The sequence below is a fragment of the Toxorhynchites rutilus genome, chromosome 2 (genome assembly GCF_029784135.1).
Source record: "Toxorhynchites rutilus septentrionalis strain SRP chromosome 2, ASM2978413v1, whole genome shotgun sequence".
Taxonomy (NCBI): domain Eukaryota; kingdom Metazoa; phylum Arthropoda; class Insecta; order Diptera; family Culicidae; genus Toxorhynchites; species Toxorhynchites rutilus.
This window is the reverse complement of record NC_073745.1, coordinates 147,030,732-147,052,613: the sequence shown is the minus strand read 5'-3', so window position 1 is coordinate 147,052,613 and position 21,882 is coordinate 147,030,732. Positions and strand designations below refer to the sequence as shown.

The 21,882-nt window shown below is 36.5% G+C and overlaps 1 protein-coding gene across 5 annotated transcripts in view; it reads left to right on the top strand.

The window, feature by feature from the left end:
• The first annotated feature begins 996 nt into the window (after positions 1 to 996).
• The window catches only part of LOC129767560 (protein Teyrha-meyrha), a 76,287-nt gene continuing 55,401 nt past the window's right edge, over positions 997 to 21,882 (top strand). For 4 of the 5 annotated variants that reach the window (XR_008741539.1, XM_055768585.1, XM_055768584.1 and 1 more), the window contains exons 1-3: positions 997 to 1,798; positions 18,009 to 18,239; positions 18,320 to 18,524. Coding sequence is in view for 4 of the 5 variants with exons in the window: in XM_055768585.1 (XP_055624560.1) it covers positions 1,682 to 1,798; positions 18,009 to 18,239; positions 18,320 to 18,524 (553 nt within the window). In the remaining variant the exon portion in view is untranslated. The remainder of the gene's footprint in view (positions 1,799 to 18,008; positions 18,240 to 18,319; positions 18,525 to 21,882) is intronic. The other variant, XM_055768586.1, reaches the window with a different exon arrangement.

Sequence of the window (21,882 nt, the reverse complement as noted above, 5' to 3'; positions counted from 1 at the left end):
GAAACTAACCCTGTTTTACGCCAAAGAAGGGTTCTACTCCATTTTTTTCTCAAGAAGAGCTACAGATTGATTTAGATTGAATTGGACACTAAAATGATTTTTATGTTGAAAAACAAATGCTTAGAAAGTAAAAAAAAGTAGAGAGCGACTAGCGATGGGCAATGCATACAGTGATTTTTCTCCTTTTTTTTTTGGCTTTAAACATAGCTTAGCTGAGATTTTACCGAGTATCAGAATCACAGATTGCGTCGAGTAGCGTTGATTCGTATATCTACAAAATATTTTCAGCATTAAAATAGAAATGAATAATGCAACATAAAATTTTTTGAGCATGAAATATTGAATAAATCGGAGCATGGTTCGGTATATCAGAACTAGCATTCCACACTCCAGCAGAGTGTCTTAAATCGCCATCAGTTGATTAAAGTCACTATACTACCAATCACAACCGCAAGCCACTGCTAGGGGTCCACATGTTGGATTTTCCCTTCACAGCCGCCGGAAAAGTCATCCGTTTTGACGGGGTTGAGTTCATATTGCAAGCGACCTAGTTCATAATAACAGTCGAGCAGCAATAGTAGTGCTGCCAAACTGGTAAGCCACGCCCCAAAGACGCTTGCGCCAACGTCAGTGAAATGGGCCAGGCTATTGATTTTCTTTTATATACGAGAACGCACATAACGAAAATGTGCAGAAGAGCAAGAGAAATGGAACACGCTCTCTCAGAGATCTCACCAACCAGCGTGCAGCAGTCAAACAAAACATCGCGAGCGGGAGAGAGCGCGTGTTTCTATTCGAATATGAACTCCGCAGAACTGGTTTGCATCAACTCAAGCGGCAGTGGACTTGTCCTCGTTTGCCGCCCCAGACCCAGCCCTTATTTGCCATTGCCCTGATCCGGTGAATGGATTGGTTGTTGCCCTCTCGCTCGCTCCAACCTGGCGGACAGGCGTACTACTTCGCAACACCGTCGAGAATTGATAGCCTGCATCTGCGTTACAACTTCAGTACATCTCAGGTGTCAGTTGCGGAAGGACGTGATTTTCGTTTTTGCCATTGCCATCGTCGTTGCCGCCGCCGTCGTCGTCGCCGCGAGTTAGTTAATTGTGACAATACGACAACGACTACCCTTCGCCTGCCTAATTCCCACCCTGCGCGGGTGTGTACTTTCGAACCCTCCCGCTTCCACACCCCAAGCAACCTCCACACAGTGAATCGGGTCCCAAGGTGTGAGTGTGTTTAGTGGAGCTCTCTGTTTAGTGAACATTTTAAATGACTACCTTCGGCAGGAACACGCCAAGTTGCAGTGCACGGGGCAACACTAGGTTTAGTTGCAGTTATGCCCAAGCTAGTGACAGCCAGCGATATTTAATGCGGTAATGTGAGACTAGTTGAGTGGGAAGAATATTTTTACGTGAGACTCAGTGTGATCGCGCACCGCATCGTATCAAACGTCGAGCTTATTAGTGATAGATTTTCTTGTGTTGACAGCGATAAGGCCTTTCCAAATATTTGTTTTGATATCGGAACGAAACTCGTTGACGCAACATACAATCTTGCTAAAATTTTGTGATATTCGAGTGCTAAATGTTGACCCATATCGCGGGTGGTGACGCTGTTATACTGAGCCTGTTATTATTGGTAGTGCTTCGTGTGGAACAATTCGTGCCGTGTCCGTGCCATGGATAATCCCAGCTATGGATCGTCCCATATGTCATCGCCTGCGCTAGTTGTGTTCTCCCAGGCTGCGAATGGATTAAGCGACGCATTGCGAATACAGAGACCGTTTCACTCGCAAGTATGTTTGTGGCATAAATTTGTTTTATGAAGGGGGGTGGCTCGGGCGTAACGATTGAGGGTGTGATAATGGTTGGGGCAGTGAAACTCTGTTGATTGAACGAATGATAATCGTCACTAGTCAAAATAAAACATTTTTATCCAATGAACCGAGTATAATGGTTTGACAAATATTGATACTGTACATTCCTGCTGAAGCATTTTCATTAGATCACACAATGTTGTGATATATGTATACAGTCGATGATATATTTTTCCATACGACGTACTCTTAAATGCTTATGGAGAGTAAGTATGACTCCACTATATTCATGATTTGAATACTATGTATGTCATAGGTATTCGAAACTGTTAGAAGAAAAATAATAAAGATTCTTGATATGTCAATGCAATTTGAAAAGATTGTTTCAAGCCAATTTCAACACAATCGATATTGACAGCGCTAAATGTCGATCGACCGACATTTGTAAGCCGTTTTATAATCACAAAACGTTTGTATTATAATTTGGTAAGATTTTAAACGTTAACGAAGTTTCACAATAATTAAAATATATGAAGAAAATCGGACGATTTATTATTTTATTTTCAATGTATTTTCGAGAAGCCGTTACTCGGTTTTATGCTTTTTATAAGACCTTTGTTTGAATGTTACTTCTAATCAGAGCCCATTATTCGTACTTTTTACGCAGCCCTTTATTACATGCACTTGCTGGTTTCTCATTTATTTGGCAGCCGAATTCTGTCCCTCTTCTTCAGTTTGCCATCCACAATCATCGAGTATTCCTCAACAGGCCAATAGCTCCATGGTGTTAGCAAGCTTCCATTTCTTAGAAACTATAGTGACGATAAATTTGAATTGTAACAGTTGCACCTGAAGAAGCAGCAAACTTGTCTGAAAACATTTCTTTTCGAAAAAATTTATGGTTCTTGGTTCCAAAAGTTTAGAAAGTGTCAATTTCCAGTCTGCAGCTACCGGGATGTAAATTAGTTCATCCTGTCAACTGTCTGACTGTGATGCTGTACATTCTTGACGTAATTCAGTGAATTTTGAAAAACTTTTACTCATTAAAATTTTAAAACTAGAGCGTTCCGCTGGAACAACAAAGCCGGCTGAACGAAATGGTATGATAACCACTTCATTCGATAGATAAAGTGTCTACGCGTTATAGCTTAAAAATTGTTATGAAAACGGGCTAATGAAATCACACCAATCTATTAACACGTTGAATGCCACGGTTTTATAGCGGTTCTAAGGAAATTTTTAAACGTATTAGGGCCATCGTTTCTTATGGTAGTGGAAGGTATTTTTGTTGGAAAGGGAATGCTTATAAGCTTATATGCTTATAATAGTTACCTTTATTATCATATGACATACTGTCAGAAGCGTCTTTGTAAAGGTAGTTGGAGAAGGAGTTTGGATTGAGTTTTCCCCAAGGGCCCTTCTCAGGGCTAGATACGAATGAACTGCAAACGTTTATAGTCTCTATAATTCAAGAAGAAGAAAAAGACTCGCCAAACACTATGCTCTTCTATGCTTCGTATCGAATTCTCACGAATGCCACTATCGATCGATGATTTTAACTGTCGGGACTTGGTGAGGGGATATTATTTGCGCTGGGTAATTTCGATTCATCCTTTGAGCGTTAATATATCTTTTGAGGCTAAACGAAGAGGTATGATAATCACTTTGTTAAAAAAATAAAAGGTATAAGAGTTATATGTTTTTTATTTATTGATTGCTGAGCCATCGTTAGTCCTACGTCCACCTTGTGCACCTTATATCACAGATATAACCCACTTTTTGTTTTCTAATTTGAAATTAGACTTCAAAAATATGTTAGTGTCCAAAACAAAGTACCGTTCTGAAACATATCCCGGACGCTTAATGCATATGATGCAAAAAACAGGTCTAAACTTTATGTACAGTTATTAGTTGGTTGATATTTTTAATAAATTAGTTCAATATGCTTTTAAGCTTTCTACTTTCGGACAGATTGAATTCAAATTTCGGACACTTTATTTTGTAATTTTATGGACGAAAATTACATTACACTTGATTATATTTTATAGTCAACTGCGAAACACTTACCAAGCAATTACAGTGAACTGTTAACGATGATGAGAACTGATGAAACACGGGAGAAATTTAAGTATTGATGAACGGGTAAATTCTACATGCTCATGCTAAGCAAACGTCAAACACAAACGATAGTGAGTAGTGTTGATAGATTTTTGCCGACTATGTTATAATTCAAATGTAGTTCTCATATGAAATGATAGTGAAACCAAGGGATTAATCTAAAGAAGCAATTGTAATATCAATTTTATAGTTATATCATCAGAGCATTAAGCATTTCAAGATATTAGAACAAAGTGTCCGAAATATGATGTAGTCCGAAATATGATTCAGAACGGTAACTTGATTAAAAAAATGTCGAGTTTCGTTCTGAATAAATAGTGTTTCCTTTTGTCTTTCACTTGTAGAAAAAAGCGGTCAAAACTCATCGGTTGCTTGTTATAACATTATTGGGAGAACCCTATGCGCAGAAAATCATGGCTTTCACCGCCTCAATGAACTGTAATGTTTCGGTCAAAAATCCGCCCCGGCGCATACCCCTGAATCCGTGAAAATCACAATAGAAACACATAATTAGGGAACGTTATCGTACCCGCCGTATTCTCCAGAACTGGCCCTGTCCGATTATCACCTTCTCTGCTTCAAAGAGACATGCACTTGCAAAGCAGCACTTGGTCGGGTTAGCGAATGGTTTACGTTGGAGCAAAAAAAAATTAATGAAAAGTAATCCACGATTTGCCAGAGTGTGGGGTGAAACAGGTAGAATCAAACGGGAATTACTTCGACAAAAATACTTTGAGGTTAGCCTTCGTCGAAAATACTGGACAATTTTCACTGGCACACCTGGTAACCATCAAACCGTCTGAGATCCGTGGAAATAATAAATTAAAAAGAGAAATTTGAACTGAAATCATTTTGAATATATCTCCCATAACACATTCTATCGGAAAGGTGTCCATGAAAGATAATCTACGAGTGCTATTTCAATATATTCATAAAACAGAGTAAGAAATAAAAATAAATTAGCAACTTTGGAGTAGTTTTCGTGTAGTATTATTCGAAAAAAAAAACAATATTGTGAAAATGATAAATGCATTTCAATACTATGTACTGTTGAAATTTTTTTCCGATATTTTTACACTTTACACTTATAAGGTAGGAAGAAGAAATGCAGAAAAAAAACTCGCAAATTTTTAATTTATTCCTAAATATTTTTTTCTCTTACTAAGTTAGAATAAGTTGGATATTTATGTTTACAAACGTTAATGGAATATGAATAATGTCATCACCATTCACGAATTATCCAACTATTCTTAGAGGTGAGATACGAATGAATACACGAATTATACAGAATTTTGATTTTTTCTTAAAAGAACAACTAATTCGATATTTTTTGAAATTTCACATATTCTTTTTTTCAATGTTCAAAATGACTGACTTATTCAATTGAAAATTATTGATTGACCTATCTTCTATATCCAGTTGTATTGGTCTGAATGGGAAATAGATGCTCTGAATGTGAATTATTAGAACACTAGCCACATTTCCGCCCTCAAATGTTATATAATGATATCAAATCTACATAAGTCAACTGAATACATTTAATGATGAGCTGTTGCGAAGGAAGACCAGCAATAGCGAGTAACGGTGGTAATGTTATTCTACCTCACAATATAGCTCAGTCGCACACTGAATAACACCAAAATAACACTCGAATGGAAAACTCTTCCTCGCCCTGTGTACGCACCAAATATCCGAATACCATTTTACCATTTTTTTCGGACGAAACCTAAGATCTGTAAAATTTAAATGAAAAACGATAAGATAATTTGCATCCACCATTTCACTCTCCTAATGAGTTAATCTACTTACAGAATTCAAATAAATTTGATCATTGCATCGATAGAATGGTAGAAAAATAATGGAAAAATCTGTTTTTCTTCTTGACAATAAATGATTTGTTGAAAATTTTATGAACCATTTTGTACATAGCTGTTCATATGGAGCAATTCCATTCCATACTACGTAGGAATATGAAATTATTAGGTGTACCGGTAAGTTCCTTCGGGTTTACAACAGATGGAGAACTTGGTCATTACTCCAGTGAATCAAATTTCCAGACATTCGTTGGAAAGCCACTGTCATTGCGCGTCTTTTTCAGTATTTGTCAAAAAGTTAAAGCGTTAACAACATATTTTTTTGTCACTTCGAATATGTCGAATTTGGTACCAACGAGAGTGTTTTTGCGGAAAGTGATACTTCATTACTTCAATATGAAGAAAAAAGCTGCGAGAAGTCATCGCATTTTGGTGGAAGTTTATAATGATCATGCTTCAACTGAGCGAACGTGTCAGACGTGGTTTGCACGGTTTAAAAGTGGTAATTTTGGCTTGGAAGACGAAGAACGTTCCGGACGGCAAAAAAGGTTTAGATATGAAGAATTGGAGGATTTACTCGATCAAGATCAGTCACAAACGCAACAAGAACTTGAGATACACTTGGAGTAGCTCAGCAAACCATATCCGATCGGTAGGCGATGAAAGGTGGGCCCGTTACGACAATACTAAACGTCGGGCAAAGTATGGATACCCCGGCCAGAAGGTTGTGTTGTCTATTTGGTGGGACCAGCTGGGTGTGATGTACTATGAGCTACTCGTTTATCATTTCAGATATTATTTTAGGTCGCATCGATTTTGATATATTTCTGTATGAATGATTCTTTAGAAAAATGTTTCACGGTTTCAGGGTCGTGCTGATTGTTTCGGTGGTTTTGTAGAATCAGTTGAAGAGGTTTGTTTGTTTCATCATCACCATTATTCCACATTTCTAATAAGCAAAACATCAATGGCGACCGTTTCACATGGAGATGCGTGAAATCAACAATAATGTATGCGCGTGAGACAGATATACATATGAACTCTCCACCAGACGGTGTGAAAAATTTCATCGAATTCCACCTATAATTTGAAGTTCAAACAAAATCGCACCACGTTTTTAATCACAACACCGTATAGTATCGACCACTTGTAGTGATGTTGACCACCAGCTGACAGGAGCAAGACTGGTTTAATGAGAAGAGAGTGAGAGAGGGAGCAAGAGTGAGATAGTAAAAGTATTTTTTCAGTTTCTTCGCATGTAGTCTTGAAAAAGGCCAATTTAAAAAAAAATCTTACCGAAAGCTCTCCGCTTTGTAAAAGGGGATTTCAAGCACCTTCGTAGTCGCCAACTGATTGGTAGCTGGATGACTGTTGAATTTAAAATGGATAATAGAAAACACAAATGCTCTACTTTTACGCTCTGGCAATGTGGATAAGTTGACATCGAGTCATGCAATCGTGCAATCGATGTTACTCCTTATTGACGGTACAGCTAGGTAAGCACACAAATAGACGAAACAAATGTATGGGAAAATGTGAATGCATTCGATTTTCATCGATTTGAACAATTCAGTGTATTGTTATGTGCAGTAAAACCTGTTTTTGTGCGATTTTTTTTTGTGCGATTATTTTTGTGCGATTTTCTGTTCTTGTGCGGTGTATGAAAAGAAGCATATTTGACGAAGTTATCGTCCATTTAGCTTTTTTCGATGCTTTATATACATTTCAGTGCGAAAAAAACATATTTGCGTCTCAATTATCCACTTCTGAAATCATTCCCCTCCTCTCATCAAATATTCTAAGTTTTTGTATGACATGATTTCTAACAGCAACATGTTTCGACATGCAACTAAAAGCACAAAACAGCCACGCGGAGCCGAAAAGGCAAACTGTCCCATCGTAAAGCAGGGAAACAAAAGGAAATTGAACGGTGAACTGCGTGGATTTAAGTTATTTTCTTGGGGGAAACTTTTTTTGTGCGGTCCCTATCCCCAGCACAAAAAAAATTTTGTCTGTATCGCATATCAAACAAATCACAGAGTATATCCGATCCTATTGGTATGCAAACTACACTCTGTCCAACTTCCATAAGATCAGGTGATGATCCTGATGATGTGTCATTGTAAACAAAAAACGCTTCAATTAATATTCTAGTGTACTGATATTGGCATCTACCATACACTGCATGATTTTCATATGAGTATCAGAACCTGACAGAACATAAACTACCTACGAATAACGCTTAGTTCACTCCAAGATTTTAATGTGGGAGCAAAATTCGACAATTTCGATACGTACATACATAGCAAAAGTGAAATGTTTTGGAGACGTTTCGGTGGACACAGCTTTGCTAGTGAATCTGACCGAATGAAATCTGCTAGTCCTGGTGCTGAATATAACGGTAAAGCAATCTGCGCTTCGTGTTGATGATGGACGTAATCTTCTGAGTCAACTACCGGCTTAATTGTGGAAAAGGCATTACGGTTTCTCACGAGGTTTCTTTTCCGGTTGAAATGTAACGATGTATTTCTATTAAAATAAACCTGAAAATGTGTATGAAAGGTTTGCTACATTTTTGGTTTTTAATAATTCAAACATCGTACTTACTCCACAGATACGGGAACCCTTATTCGGAACTAGTTTATCGTCTCCACAAAAATCGACCCAACGCGTCTGTAAATATGTTTCCGAGCGTATTCGATAAAAGCTAACGCGAACATTTTCACTTGTACTCGGGCAGCCTTTCACTGAGCAACGCGTTTGTAATGTCCACTTTCCGTGATATAATATTTTTCCGAACGAAATAAAAACAAACGAAGTCACAGTCACGTAAATGTTTACTCCTGCGATTTGAAAATATTCGATGAAAAGTGGAAAGAAGAGTTGCCAGATGATTTTTAATAAAAGTCTGTAAAAATATGTGAAAGTCTGTTAAAAATGTGGAAATTTCTGTAAAAGTTTGCGGATCTGTAGAAATGTCTTTTAACGTTAATTTTCATAGATTCATTAATATTTTGTACATCGCGATGCACGTAAGTTTGTCTTTTGTATATTATTGAATATTTTGTATATGTATATTTTGTATATATACAGCCATTCCATGCCAAACCGATATAGTGGTTCTCAGATTTCGATGAAAAGTGGTAGTTTTGTTCTTTATCGCAAAACATTAGCCCCTTTTTTATTTTTTCGTTAGGGTGACCATTTACATTTTAGGGTGGTCCGAAAAATATGTTTTTCCCAAAACTGACTTTTTTCAAAAATTCATAACTTCAGAACCACTGAACCGGTTTAGATTATCGACATATCTGAATGAAGCCAAAGAGCTAGTTTTTTTTAAAAAAAATTTTAACTTAAAAAAAATGGATTTTATTTTCGTAATTACCGATTGTATTTGTTTTTTATCGTATTCATGGCTTTGGACTAGAGGGCACTATATTTTTTATATTTTTTTGAAAGATGAGAATGTTTTACATAACATATCTCGATTTTAGAGATGCTATTTTTTCGTTTTTAAGACATGATTTTTCAAAGTTAACCGGTGGTCCGAAAAATCTCCTTGAGAACGCATGGAATGGCTGTATATATGTATACTAGCTGACGATGGCTCAAAAGGGACCTTTCCTTCATCGGATTTTGCGATTACCAACCCATTTGGCCTTCCATATTTACCATTGTTACAACGCTTATAATGATGTAATTTGAATATGCGAATTAAATTTTCCAAATTTTCCGACATTTCTTCAGAGTTTTTCGATTTTTTTTCGATTTTGCTCTCCACTGTATTGATTTACGGGAAGAGACGAATACAGCAAAATTAAGAAGGCTAAAATCGGGCCATCCCTTCTTCGGGTTTTCCGCTTACGAACAGATTTGGCTTTTCATTTTTATTAATGTAGATATATATATTGTGTGCACCCGTGGCCGAGTGGTTAGCGTCTCAGATTATCATGCCGGGTGTTCGGGTTCGATTCCCGTTCTGGCCGGAGGATTTTTCGTCAAAGAAATTTCCTCCGACTTGCACTGTGGTCACGCGTATTCTAGAGCTTGCCCCTCGGAATACATTCAAGGCGTGTTATTTGGCTTAAGAAATCTCAACTAAGTATTAATAAATGACGCTAAATAATGCATACGTTGAGACGGCAAAAGTTCCACAGGGAACGTTAACGCCATTCAAGAAGAAGAAGATATATATATAGGCTAACGGTACGAGGTTGAAGGGATGCTCATGAACTGGAATGAAACGATCTCCGTTATCGCTTGGATGTAGTCAATGAAATTTCGAAGTGTAGCATACTGCCGTTCTACGCATAGTTGTCCCATGTTTCAAAATCAGCAACTGAGAAAAACGCAATCAAAGTTTTGTCGCATATTTGTCTACCAAAAGCTTTAAGCATTTCAATTTAGCAATACACCGGGTTTTTTATAAGCACTAGGCCTGCTGAAAGTGTGACTTGAAATTCTTGTACTTGAACCGACTTGTTCGATATGGATGTACAAAAAATACATGGTGGAACAGTTATGAATAGAATATCAACATGGGACAATTGAGCTTGATGTTGTTATTTTAAAAGTTGGGAATAAACTATACGTTTTTGTGATTATGCATAAAAACAACGTTTTATGAAGAAAAGAGAAAATCGTCAGAAAGTAACATGGGACAACTATGCGTTAAATGGCAGTATAGTAGATGTATAGTAGATATATATAGTAAATGAATGCAATTTTTCATTCATTGTGAAGAATCCTATCGTCTCTTTCGTCTGCAATGATGTCGGGGCAGAAGTACTTTTGAAATCATAGAAAACGTTGACGTGTACAAGTTATTGTTACCAAACAAAACACCAACAGAATGCAAAAGATACTGAAGTACTGTCGTCGGCCACTGAGCGATACTATGCTCACGACATCACTTCGGTGCGACCTATTTTGCAAACGTGATCACTGTGGTTACACCGGGCGGCAAAGTGTTAATGAATGACTCAAATAATATGTCTAACGTCATGTGTATTGATATATACTACATATGAAAACTTTTTATGTTACTACTATGGAAAAATGTCATACGGTGAGTCAAATATCTTTGATGTGATGAGTAGAGCCTCTCATTTTTCATGAACCTGTGAAATATTGTTATATCCAAAAAGTCTGCAACAAAAATAAAAAGTATTTTACATATATGTCTGTGAATTTCCAAACATATCTGTAAATCTGGCATCTCTGGTGGTCTGAGAATTTATTGCAAGAAATCGCTTGAAAAAATGCATGAATTTACTTGAAAATGAAGTGAATTGAGTCCGCACCACTTAGGTTGTAACTAACGTTTTAACGCTGTGCAGTTGCATATCATAGGTCGCTTTTGAACGCTCAGCAGTGTAGTGAAATAGCACTATGCGTGTCCGACCGAAGCATATTTGTTTGATCCAAAATGTTGAAAATTAAATCTTAAGTGAATGGGTTAATATCCTTTGTTCAGTTCCAGAAGAGAAACGAAAACTGCATTACAACCCTCACGTCTTTGTGATTCTCTTGTCAGCTAGCAGAGAGGCCTAGCAACGAGGAGCAGGCAGTTATTTTCAAACCGGGATGCACTCAACAACAGACTAATCTAGAGATGAAACGGATATTCAGTATCCTGCTTATCCGGTCAATATTTGGTATCCGGCGGGATATTAGAAAAAAAACTATAATTTCCCATTAACAGAAGATGCGATCCGGAACCAGAACTTTTAATGCTTGATAATTCGTTTCTCATTTGTAGTTGATTAAGTGTACCCTCTATCAGATTATCATCCCTGAAGTTCTTGGTTTGTTCAATCTATATAAATAAAAATGTAAGACAAAATCTGTTAGTAAGTGGAAAACCCGAAGAAGGGATGGTCCGATTGTAGCCTTCTTTATTTTGTTGTATTCGTCTCTTCCCGTAGATCAATATAGTGGAGAGAAAAACCGGAAAATTTTCGGAAAACTCTGAAGGAAGGTCGGAAAATTCGAAAAATTGAATTCCCACATGTTCGAAAATTACATCATAATAAGCGTTGTTAGTCCATTCGATATTTGCGCTATCGAAATTGATTTTTGTTCGTAAGTGGAAATGGATTTTCAGGCGAAATAACGCATTTCCATATCTTATATCCCTATAAATAAAAATGGAAGGCCAAATGTGTTGGTAAGCGCAAAACCCGAGGAGCGAATGGTTCAATTTGAGTCATCTATATTTCGTTGTATTCGTCTCTTTCCGTAGATCAATATAGCGGAGAGAAAAATCGGAAAATTCGGAAAATTGAATTCCCATATGTTTTACAATTAGCTAAGCGTTGTTGGCCCATTTGATATTGGCGCTAACGAAATTGATTTTTGTTCGAAAGTGGAAAAGGATTTTCAGACGGAATAACGCATTCCTAAATCGTCTATCTATATAAACAAAAATGGAAGGCCAAATGTGTTGGTGTGCCCTAAACCCGAGGAAGGAATGGTCCGATTTGAGCTGTCTTTATTTTGTAATATTCTCTGTATCAAACATGTATTCCATATTTGACGGCGCCAGTGGTTGTGTGGTTAGCGTAACAGCCTCACAATCCGATCGGCCTGGGTTCAATCCCAGCTGGCGTCGTTGGGATTTTCTGAGGCGAAAAATATCTGGTTACGTCTTCCTTCGGAGGGGAAGTAAAAGAAGTTGGCCCGGCTCATGTGTTGTTGAGTCTGATAGGTAGGAACAGATGGAGTCGCCTCCCTGATGTCGGTGATTGGCACTGAAGTGGCGGAAATAGGCCGACGAAAAATAAGCGAAGATAAAAAAAAATATGTATTCCATACAGCGGAGAAACATGTTATTTCCAAATGCTTGAAGAATCTTGAACGAGAATTGTGTCTGACAATAATGTTATATTATAAGGACGATTTTTTGTAGAAGTACTAGACAATTTATAGTAAAAGGAAATTGTAAAAGGTCAAGGGTAATCAATCAATGAAGAGTTCAGTGATTGGACTCACTAACGTTCACTTAGTAATAAAACGTGGATGTTTGAAAGTATTCAAATCAAAAAATCTATTTTGGGCGGGACGAAGTTCGCCGAGTCAGCTAGTTTTGAATACAAATAATTGATTGATGTTCTTTGCATATTGAAATTATGTGGCACAATATCTGTCTATGGAAGGCTATGGCTATCGAGAATATAGGAGAAAGTCAATTAAGAGAATCGATCAAAGCAAAAGCAAAAATTTGGCAAAAATTGCCGAATAATGAACAATAAATAATGAGTTTTGTACAGAATTTATTGGAATTTTCAAAACTGCCATCTGATTTGGGAATAGCAGCATTATTGAAAAAGTGTTCATTAGAAAAACACTTTTATTAGGAAATTTTACATTCTATTAAAACCTTTTCCTGTAGTAAAATGAACTACAGGAACGTTCTTGGAATCAGAGAAATGCTGATTGTTAAGGTTAATTGGGTTTACTACGACTTGGATAATAAAACACTGTGTTAATCTACAAAATCTTTAAAAAAACTGAAAAATCGATTTTTATAGATAGGAGCATTCAAGTTTTACATCTCAAAACTTGAAGCTTTAAAATGATGTGTATCCTATCTTCATGCGTTGGTTTTTCACAAAGTTACAGCGTTTCTGAAATCACTTTAAAATTTCGACTTTGCGCTCCGTTCCCATAATTTTTGTCGAGTATAGAATTAACGACAAGGTATTGCATACTAGAAATAAAATATAGAGACAGAGTTTTATTTAAAATTTATTATTGAAGTATTATTTGAATCCTATTATCCATGTGACTCCGACTATTACCATAATAGGTACACTTATTACGAAACTCCGGGAACACTATTACCGTAATGGGTACATGGAAGTGGCATTTTCAAACACGTTTTTATACAATTTTTGTTATTTCAATTGATCATCGAAATATCAGTGAGAATCTTAAAAAACAGAGTCCAAACTGCTAAGAAAAGTATACTTTTGAACTAAAATAGAGTATTTATTCGCAAATTTCTGCAAGTTGGTGACATATCTCCTCCATAATTGGTACACTTACCCTACTTTATTCTAAGCATTCGACTTTGGATGAAAATATCTTGTTGAAATAACCGTTTTGTTACAACGATAATTACCGTTCCAAATCATATTTCGGACGCTTGAGGCATATGATGCAGAAAACTGATCTAAAATTTATGCAAAGGTATTAGTTGGTAGATATTTTTAATAAATTAGTTCAATATGCTTTCAAGCTTTCTACTTTGATACCTATTTGATTGAAAACTTAATAAAATCATCGAATAAAATGCTTTTCAAATGGAGCGAATAAGAATCAAACTTCGGACACTAAATCAAATTTCGGACAAATTTAATTCAAATTTCGGACACTTTATTTTGTAATTTTATGGACGAAAATTACATTACACTTGATTATATTTTATAGTCAACTGCGAAACACTTACCAAGCAATCACAGTAAACTGTTAATGATGATGAGAACTGATGAGACACGGGAGAAAGTTAAATATTTATGGACGGGTGAATTCTACGTGCTCACGCAAAACAAACGTCAAATACAAACGATAGTGAGTGATGCTGTTGAATTTTTTCCTACTATGTGATAATTCAAATGTTATTCTCAAACGAAGTTATAGTGAAACCAAGGGATCACTCTAAAGAAGAAAATGTGATATTGAATTTATAGTTATATCATTAGTGCATGAAGCATTTCAAGATATTAGAACAAAGTGTCCGAAATATGATTCAGATCGGTATAAAGGTGGTCTTATAGAAGTTGGACAGAGTGTATCTAAATTCTTTCACTGCGAAAGTAGCTATTATCGTTAACTTTATTTCATAAAAACGTGATATGTTTCCTAATTTAGCATCCTTACCGAAATACGTAGTTCTACTTCAAAAGACCAAAAACAATTACTGAAGTAAGTGTGGACAATGTACAAACAATGATTTTAAATTATGAACGACTAAAGATAAATGAGATAGCTAGCACAGCAGGATTCACGGAAAAAATAATGCGTAATTTTCCTAAATAAGTCAGAAAAAAAATCTTTTTCCAAGAAATGATGATGAATGTTGATCACTAATTAAAATTAAAGAATAACTTTGTTGGAACTCTTCATTCATCAATGCTTTGAACTCGTTACATAACTTGCGGTACGGCTAAATATGTTAAATGAGTGGTAAACATTCAAAGAATGTTGCAGAAGATATGAATCAAGCACAAGACCAAATGTTAGGAGTTTTTTTTAAGAATTAGGAGTTTTTTTAAAAATTGTTCTGACTCATTGAAGATATGGAGAATTCATTTTGATGTTCTATTCTAATAAGGACATGTGAATTTATTGCTTCCATTCTTGTTTTGGTCGGATTTGGGTCGTCTTCATATCGTTGTGTTTGTCTCCACTCAAATTAGACTGATAGAAGACTTTGGAGAATATTGAAGATAAACAGCAAAATTCTAAAAAAACGACTACATATATATTCTGCAGTGAATAGTGGGTTCGAACAAATCGATAGCGCATTTGTTCTGCAATCAAATGTTTGTTCAATTGGTAAGCTTTTTTCTCACCTCACACATGAGCCGACGGTAGTCAACATGATCAACTTAATTTTCTTCCTCGTCGAATTCTACAATGCACCACCGGTAATAGTAATATCACGATGAATTGCATGAAAGAAACTATAAAGTATGAGTCCGATATTCTTTTAAAATTGTACTTATGAAGCTTCATTTCTCTAGATTCAGTGATTACACAATGAATGACCGTGTCAATCCAATTTATTCGTTTTTTTTAAAGAACTCTGCTAAATATCACATATGTTACAATGTCACAATATGAAGAAATATCATTCTGCTCGGAAAAAAGATGGAGGGATGTGTTCGGAACCAGGGTTGCCATAATAAAATCTGTGTTTTTGGTCTGAAAAAAAATCTTTTTATCTTATATTTTTCTCAAAAATCTGTATTGAAATTTGTATTAAATTTATAAGTCCAATTTTCAGGCATAAACTCAACTTTAGTATCATTGATTGGTATAGTTATTATTGATTAGACGATGCTGATGGTATCCACGTAAAACCACACAAAAATGTAATGGTTGTAATGAATTAAAAGGTAACATGTAATAAGGAAACAATTCAAAAACTAGAGGGCAGTCAACACTTGAGCAGATAAATACTATGAAGCTAATGCTTAAGATACGGGCAGGTTTCGACATTATTTTTCATTGATTTATTTCGATGAATTGCTACAAAGAGTAAGATAAAGTGTTCTGGCCTCCGAATAAATCTGAGTGAATACAGGTGTTTCGGTTTGTTTTGATCAATTCCACAGTCAATAGCAAAACGTAGTTCAGAAAACAGTAAAATATGTTTGCTCATCGAATCGTTTAAATGGTTCAAACTTCGTTTATTTTTTTGGTTTCGGTCGTAGTTGAATCTCTCTAGGTGATGTTCAACGACGGATTCCAGTGAGAGTTATTTTTTGAGGGGAAATTCAGCATTTTCAATGATTAGTATAAATGTCTAAACCACAATGTGTTTTTCCAATTCGACTATACCGATTCTCTAATCCGTATTAGGGAAGTGTCTTGCGGTCTACACGAATGTATGGAGAATTAGAAGCTCTATTTTCAATGCTATTTTAACATATTAGCTATAGGAAATTTTATAATTGCATTAAAATAGATTGTTAGGGAAAGCCCAAATCAATTGGTAAAAATCATCATAAATCATGAAATCATCATGAAATTTCTGAGAATAAAACAAACAAAATTGAACAATTTGTTATATGTACTCCCCATATATTCTCGAAACGTAATCCTGCATCAAAACGTCTTTATCCTCTTTTTAGATACTTTTTTAATATCACCCCGATTCTGCATTCCACCGGATTTGCATTTCGTTCGAAACCGTTATTTCGTTCGAGTTATAATTTCACATTTCGAACGATTTCTCCATTCAATGTTCGAAGAAAAACAGATCGAACGAAATGCAAAAACAACTCGAACGGAATACAGAATGGAATCTAATCAAGTCGTTCGAATTATTTCGAATCAATCGAAATATAGAATATGGGTGAATATGAGTGCCCTTTTGTATTTTACATTCTCTATAGTTAGGAAAGATAAACAGTGTTTTTTATTTATTATTATTCGTTCCACCCAAAATTGATTTTTTTATATAAATTCTTTCGAACATTCACGTTTCAATCGCAGAACTTTCCATTGACTTAGCTTCTAATTGACCCATTACAATTTCCTTTTAATAGAAATTCTCTAGTACTTCTTCCAAAACTTCCAAGACTCATTATAATAAAAAACTATTTTCAGACATCATTTTCGCTAAAGATTTTTGATTCATTTGCAAATAACATTTTTCTCCGTTACATGTAATACATGTGTGATACAGAAAAGTAAGTTTTCATTCATAATTTTGAATTTCGAATCCCTATTCCACCTGAGAATCCATTGTCATTTTCGCTTCACACCAACGGAACACGAAGCCTAATTTCGCAAACGCAAAATCTAATTGAACTAACAACGATGACATTCAAGAACATAGAATTACTTGCATTCGAACTTTCCCTCAAAGTTTTTTCGGGCAGAGACGAATACCAAATAAAGCCGGCTCAAATCGGACCATTCCGTCCATACTCGGGTTTTGTGCTTACCAACACATTTGGCGTTCTATGTTAATTTATATAAATAATACTAACCTAGAACGCAGACGTTGGCATTTGAATGTAGGACATCATGCTACACATGAATGTTGAAAACAAGTAATTCTCATTTAAACATATTCGAAGGCTATATGAATAAAATGGGTGAAACGGGAAATATATTTTTAACATCAAGCCGTTACTTTTATTGGAACGTTATTTTTTAAAATCTGTATATTCTGTATGAAACCCAAAAAAACTGAAATCTTTATCTACAGATTATAGGTCTCAAAAAATCAAAAAAATCTGTAGAAATACAGATTATTCTGTAGATATGGTAACCCTGCTCGGAACACGGCCGCATAGATGACGTCGGACTACGTTAGGCTATTTGTTGCATGGTGAATATTTGGACCATTTATACTGGTTGTTAGTGTCTGTAAACGTGAACTCGTGCAATAACTTCATCAAACATTCTCGGTTGTCTGCCAAAACAAAATATTAGATCAGATCTTAAACTACAATGTTATTTTTAATAGAATGCCACCCTAAATAATCGAAATCTGTACATTTATTTCTTTCCCATAGCTCCCAGACGCCAAAGATCTGCACCATATCTCCCTGATGAGTGGCTACGGAGCCCATCTGCTGCACGGCTTCCAGCCTCATTTCCTACACCCGCTCAACCCGGCCGTATCGACGGCGAGCGGCACTAGTCCCTTCAGCGGGGGAGGAGCCTTCGTAAAACCGTTCCCATCGAACCTGCCCCTGTCGTCTGCTTTCGCGCCTCCCAAATGCCTCGGATTCGGAATCGATCAAGTAAGATTCGGGCCAGTTATCGGCGCGTGACGCTCTCTCTCTCTCTCTCTGCCGAACATGATAACGATAAGTGATTTCAGAATATCTTCTCAAAGGGTCTCCTGTTCGGTGGCAGCTCAGGTTCGGAATCCTTCCGGACGTCGGATTCATCGAGTCCGGCATGCACCTCACTATCCCCTCCAGCCAAAGATGAATCGATGGAGGGGCACACCAGCGAGGAAGGCGACCGAGAGCGGGATCGAATCTGCAGTCCCGAGCGGAGTCCGGAAACACCTGGCTTCAGACGTAAGTACCGCGCTTTACTTCCTTTCAATCAGTAAACCAGTCCATGCTGCGTACGTTAATCGTTTACAAATCCATTTGACCGACGCAAACTGTGTGGTACACGGGACTACCTCTAATGAGTCGGCATAAATCGCTCTAATGTTACGACTTTCGTCTTTTTTCCCCCCGGCAAATGTTGGTCCAGCATCAGCGCGAGAAGAAAGTGATAATTAATTTTTATTGATATTGCCGAAGCGTGCCTCGTTTCACTAGAAATCTGTTAACACCATTTTTCATCCGGTGGTTTAAGGCCGAGAGAGAGACAGAGAAGCAAAAAAAAAAGACTTCGACATATGCGACCGTCCGGAACACGCGCTAAGAACAAGCATCGGCACTTACCGGAAAATTCTCATGCTCTATGACCTTTTGCCTTCTTTTTCTCGATATTTTTCTCTCTTTGTTGCCACATACCCAAAGCGATGTAAAAGAGGCAATTTTGGGATAAGTTATGATTTTTGGAATCAAATTTCATCGCCTCTCGGGACTCCTCCGCAAAGAAGCGGGGAAACGCAGAGAAGCGATGAAGCATTATGCTCGTCGGGAAAAAGGGTTCCGCGTGGCGCTGTTGAGGCCACAGTAGGAAGCAAACTAAGCGGGGATCTAAACAGTCATAAATTGTGCGCCTCCCGCGACTCAGAGCAGAGATGTATCTATTAGAAGAGCTGGAAGTGCCCATAAACAAGCGAAAGCGGTGTGTTGATTGAACAGTTTTTCGTGGAAAAATGGCATTTAGTAGTTGCGAACGAATTCTGAGTTTCGATAGCAGTAGTATTCTGGGGGCTTCCTGAAAGTTGTCTATGAACACAGATCCCATTCCATTAATTCATATCTGAGGGCGCTAATTCGTCTATGGGATTGGCAACGCCCTATTACAATCCATTCAAACATTTTATTTTCAAATATAGTAACGTACATGGTTGAAGGTATTCATTCTACCTTGTTCGAATTCATTTAGCTCCGCGAATTACAGACTAGCCAACATGTCAACGGCGTTTTGAATGACAATGACACTCTCCATGGCCTAATGATGACTGCAGCAGAACATAAACCTAGCAAACAACAAACTTACAATTTAGTAGAAGGCCCATAAAAATGATGTACTGTTGGTCTCAGTTTCAGCTCATCACCTACACTCTGTCCAACTTCTATAAGACCAGGTGATAATTGTGCCATTGTAAACAAACAATATTTCAATTTATATTCTGGTATGTAGGTATTGGTGACTAACATACACAGCATGATTTTCATATGCGTGTGTGGAAACGCTGAGCGTAAACAAATGTTTTTGTATTTTTCAAGTGTCAAGTTTCTATAAGATCAGTTACATTTTCCGTTGTTTCAGTTGTTTTGATCAATAAATCTGGAAAATGCCAAAGGGAAAAGTGCTCACGGAGAGCGAAGAAAGACAAATCGATGTATTTTACCAAGAAAATGTTGGTATCAGAGAAATTGCTTGTCGGACCATCAAGTAGTGCTCAATTATTTGGCGAATCCTCAAAGGTATGGTAAGAAGGAGAGAGCTCCATGTAAGTCCAAGCTCTCTGACCGAGATGAACGAGAAACAGTTAGAACAGCTTCGAATACCTCAAAATCGCTTGTGCAAATAAAGCAATATTTCAATTTAAATGTTACTCGAATGACAATTCGTCATGTTTTAGTAAAAAATACTCACATAAAACGGTCTTAAAAGGTTAAAGCTCCTCATCTTACACCATCTCACATTGGAAGACGTCTGAGTATTGCCAAATCTCACATGAACCAACAGTGGGACATGGTATGTTGTGACAAAGAATGCTTCCAAAAGAATACATTTTGCTATATACCATAACGAAAAGTTCCTCAATGTAGAGGTTATCTTCACTGGCAAAAAAAGATCAATTTGGATGGTCCTGATGGTTTCAACAGATACTGGCGTGATTTACGGAAGAAGGGAAGTATTTTCCAACCAAGGATGTTGGTGGAGGTTCGTGCATGCTTCATACTTACATGGTTTGGGCAGGATTCTATGCAACCGGAAAGCTCAAGATAGCTTTCACATCATTCAAGGATTACATACATGTTCTGAAATCCTTTCTCCAACCATTTTTTGCGTGGATATCGTCACAAAAAAATCACATACCAGCAAAACAATGCTACTAATCATACCAGCAAGTAAACTAAGTAATGGATTAAGGACCAAAAACTTATTTTTTTGGACTGGCCGGCTTGCGCCCTAGACTTGAATCCTGTAGAAAATCTTAGGGGGATCCTTGTACGCAGAATCTACGCTGAGGGAAAGCGGTACACCACGATTGAAGAGCTTAAGTTCGCAATTTCGGAAACATAGAAAAAATATCGAGAAAACCGTTTTTTTTCCAGGTTATTAGTCGAAATGGCAAGTTTGCCAGTTATTGACATGTAAATCAGCCGATCGTTTTAAATTTTTCATTGATAATACTTATGAATTTTGAAATGGTCTTATAGAAACTGAACAGCTGAAATTATCATTTTTAAGCACAATAAAAAAACAAACAACTCTTTTGAACAAAATTGACGTTAAATATACCTCATTCTAAGCATTCAACAATGTATAATTGTGTGTTGTTGAAATTTTAACTGTTTTTGTTGCAACGAAATAGAATCAGGGTGGTCTTATAAAAGTTGGACAGAGTGTACTGATTTCCAGATGAATTATTGAATGCTCTTCTGATTTATCAATAGTTTTTTTTATAATTTTAATAGTGATCAACCACAACAATCCTTATCGTTTTTTCCTCACCGTTATTGTAATACTCTTTGTGGGTTTGGTTTTTACTTAAATACTTACATACCGTAAAGTTAACTTCCCATTCAATTCATCCGTTATTCCAGATTCCTCGGAAACAATAATATTCATCACTGGGATCCTATAAGTTTATTATTTCATCACGTACCTACCCTTTTTGACCCGCTGCATATTATGCAATTCTCACTGCTACCTCAAACCAATCTAAATGTGTTCCTCAACCTCAACCATCATCAATATGTTTCATAGTAACGCATGTAATAAGACTTGAGTAAATGATACATTATTTAGTACTACAAGAAACACATAAATTCAGTTCGAATGAATCGTACTTTTTAATCAAGCAAAAGCATCAAAATTTCTTATTTCAATAACCTGAACGTTTCACTTAATTTCGTAAAAAATCCTATTGTACATACTGTTTACCAAATGTTATTACTCATTTTAAAAAATGTGAAAGATATCTTACAGTTTCAAGTTCCGGGTTAAAAAATATTGATCGTTCTTCTGTAAAACACGCCAGCATTCAAATTGAATCCATGAGAATCATCTTAT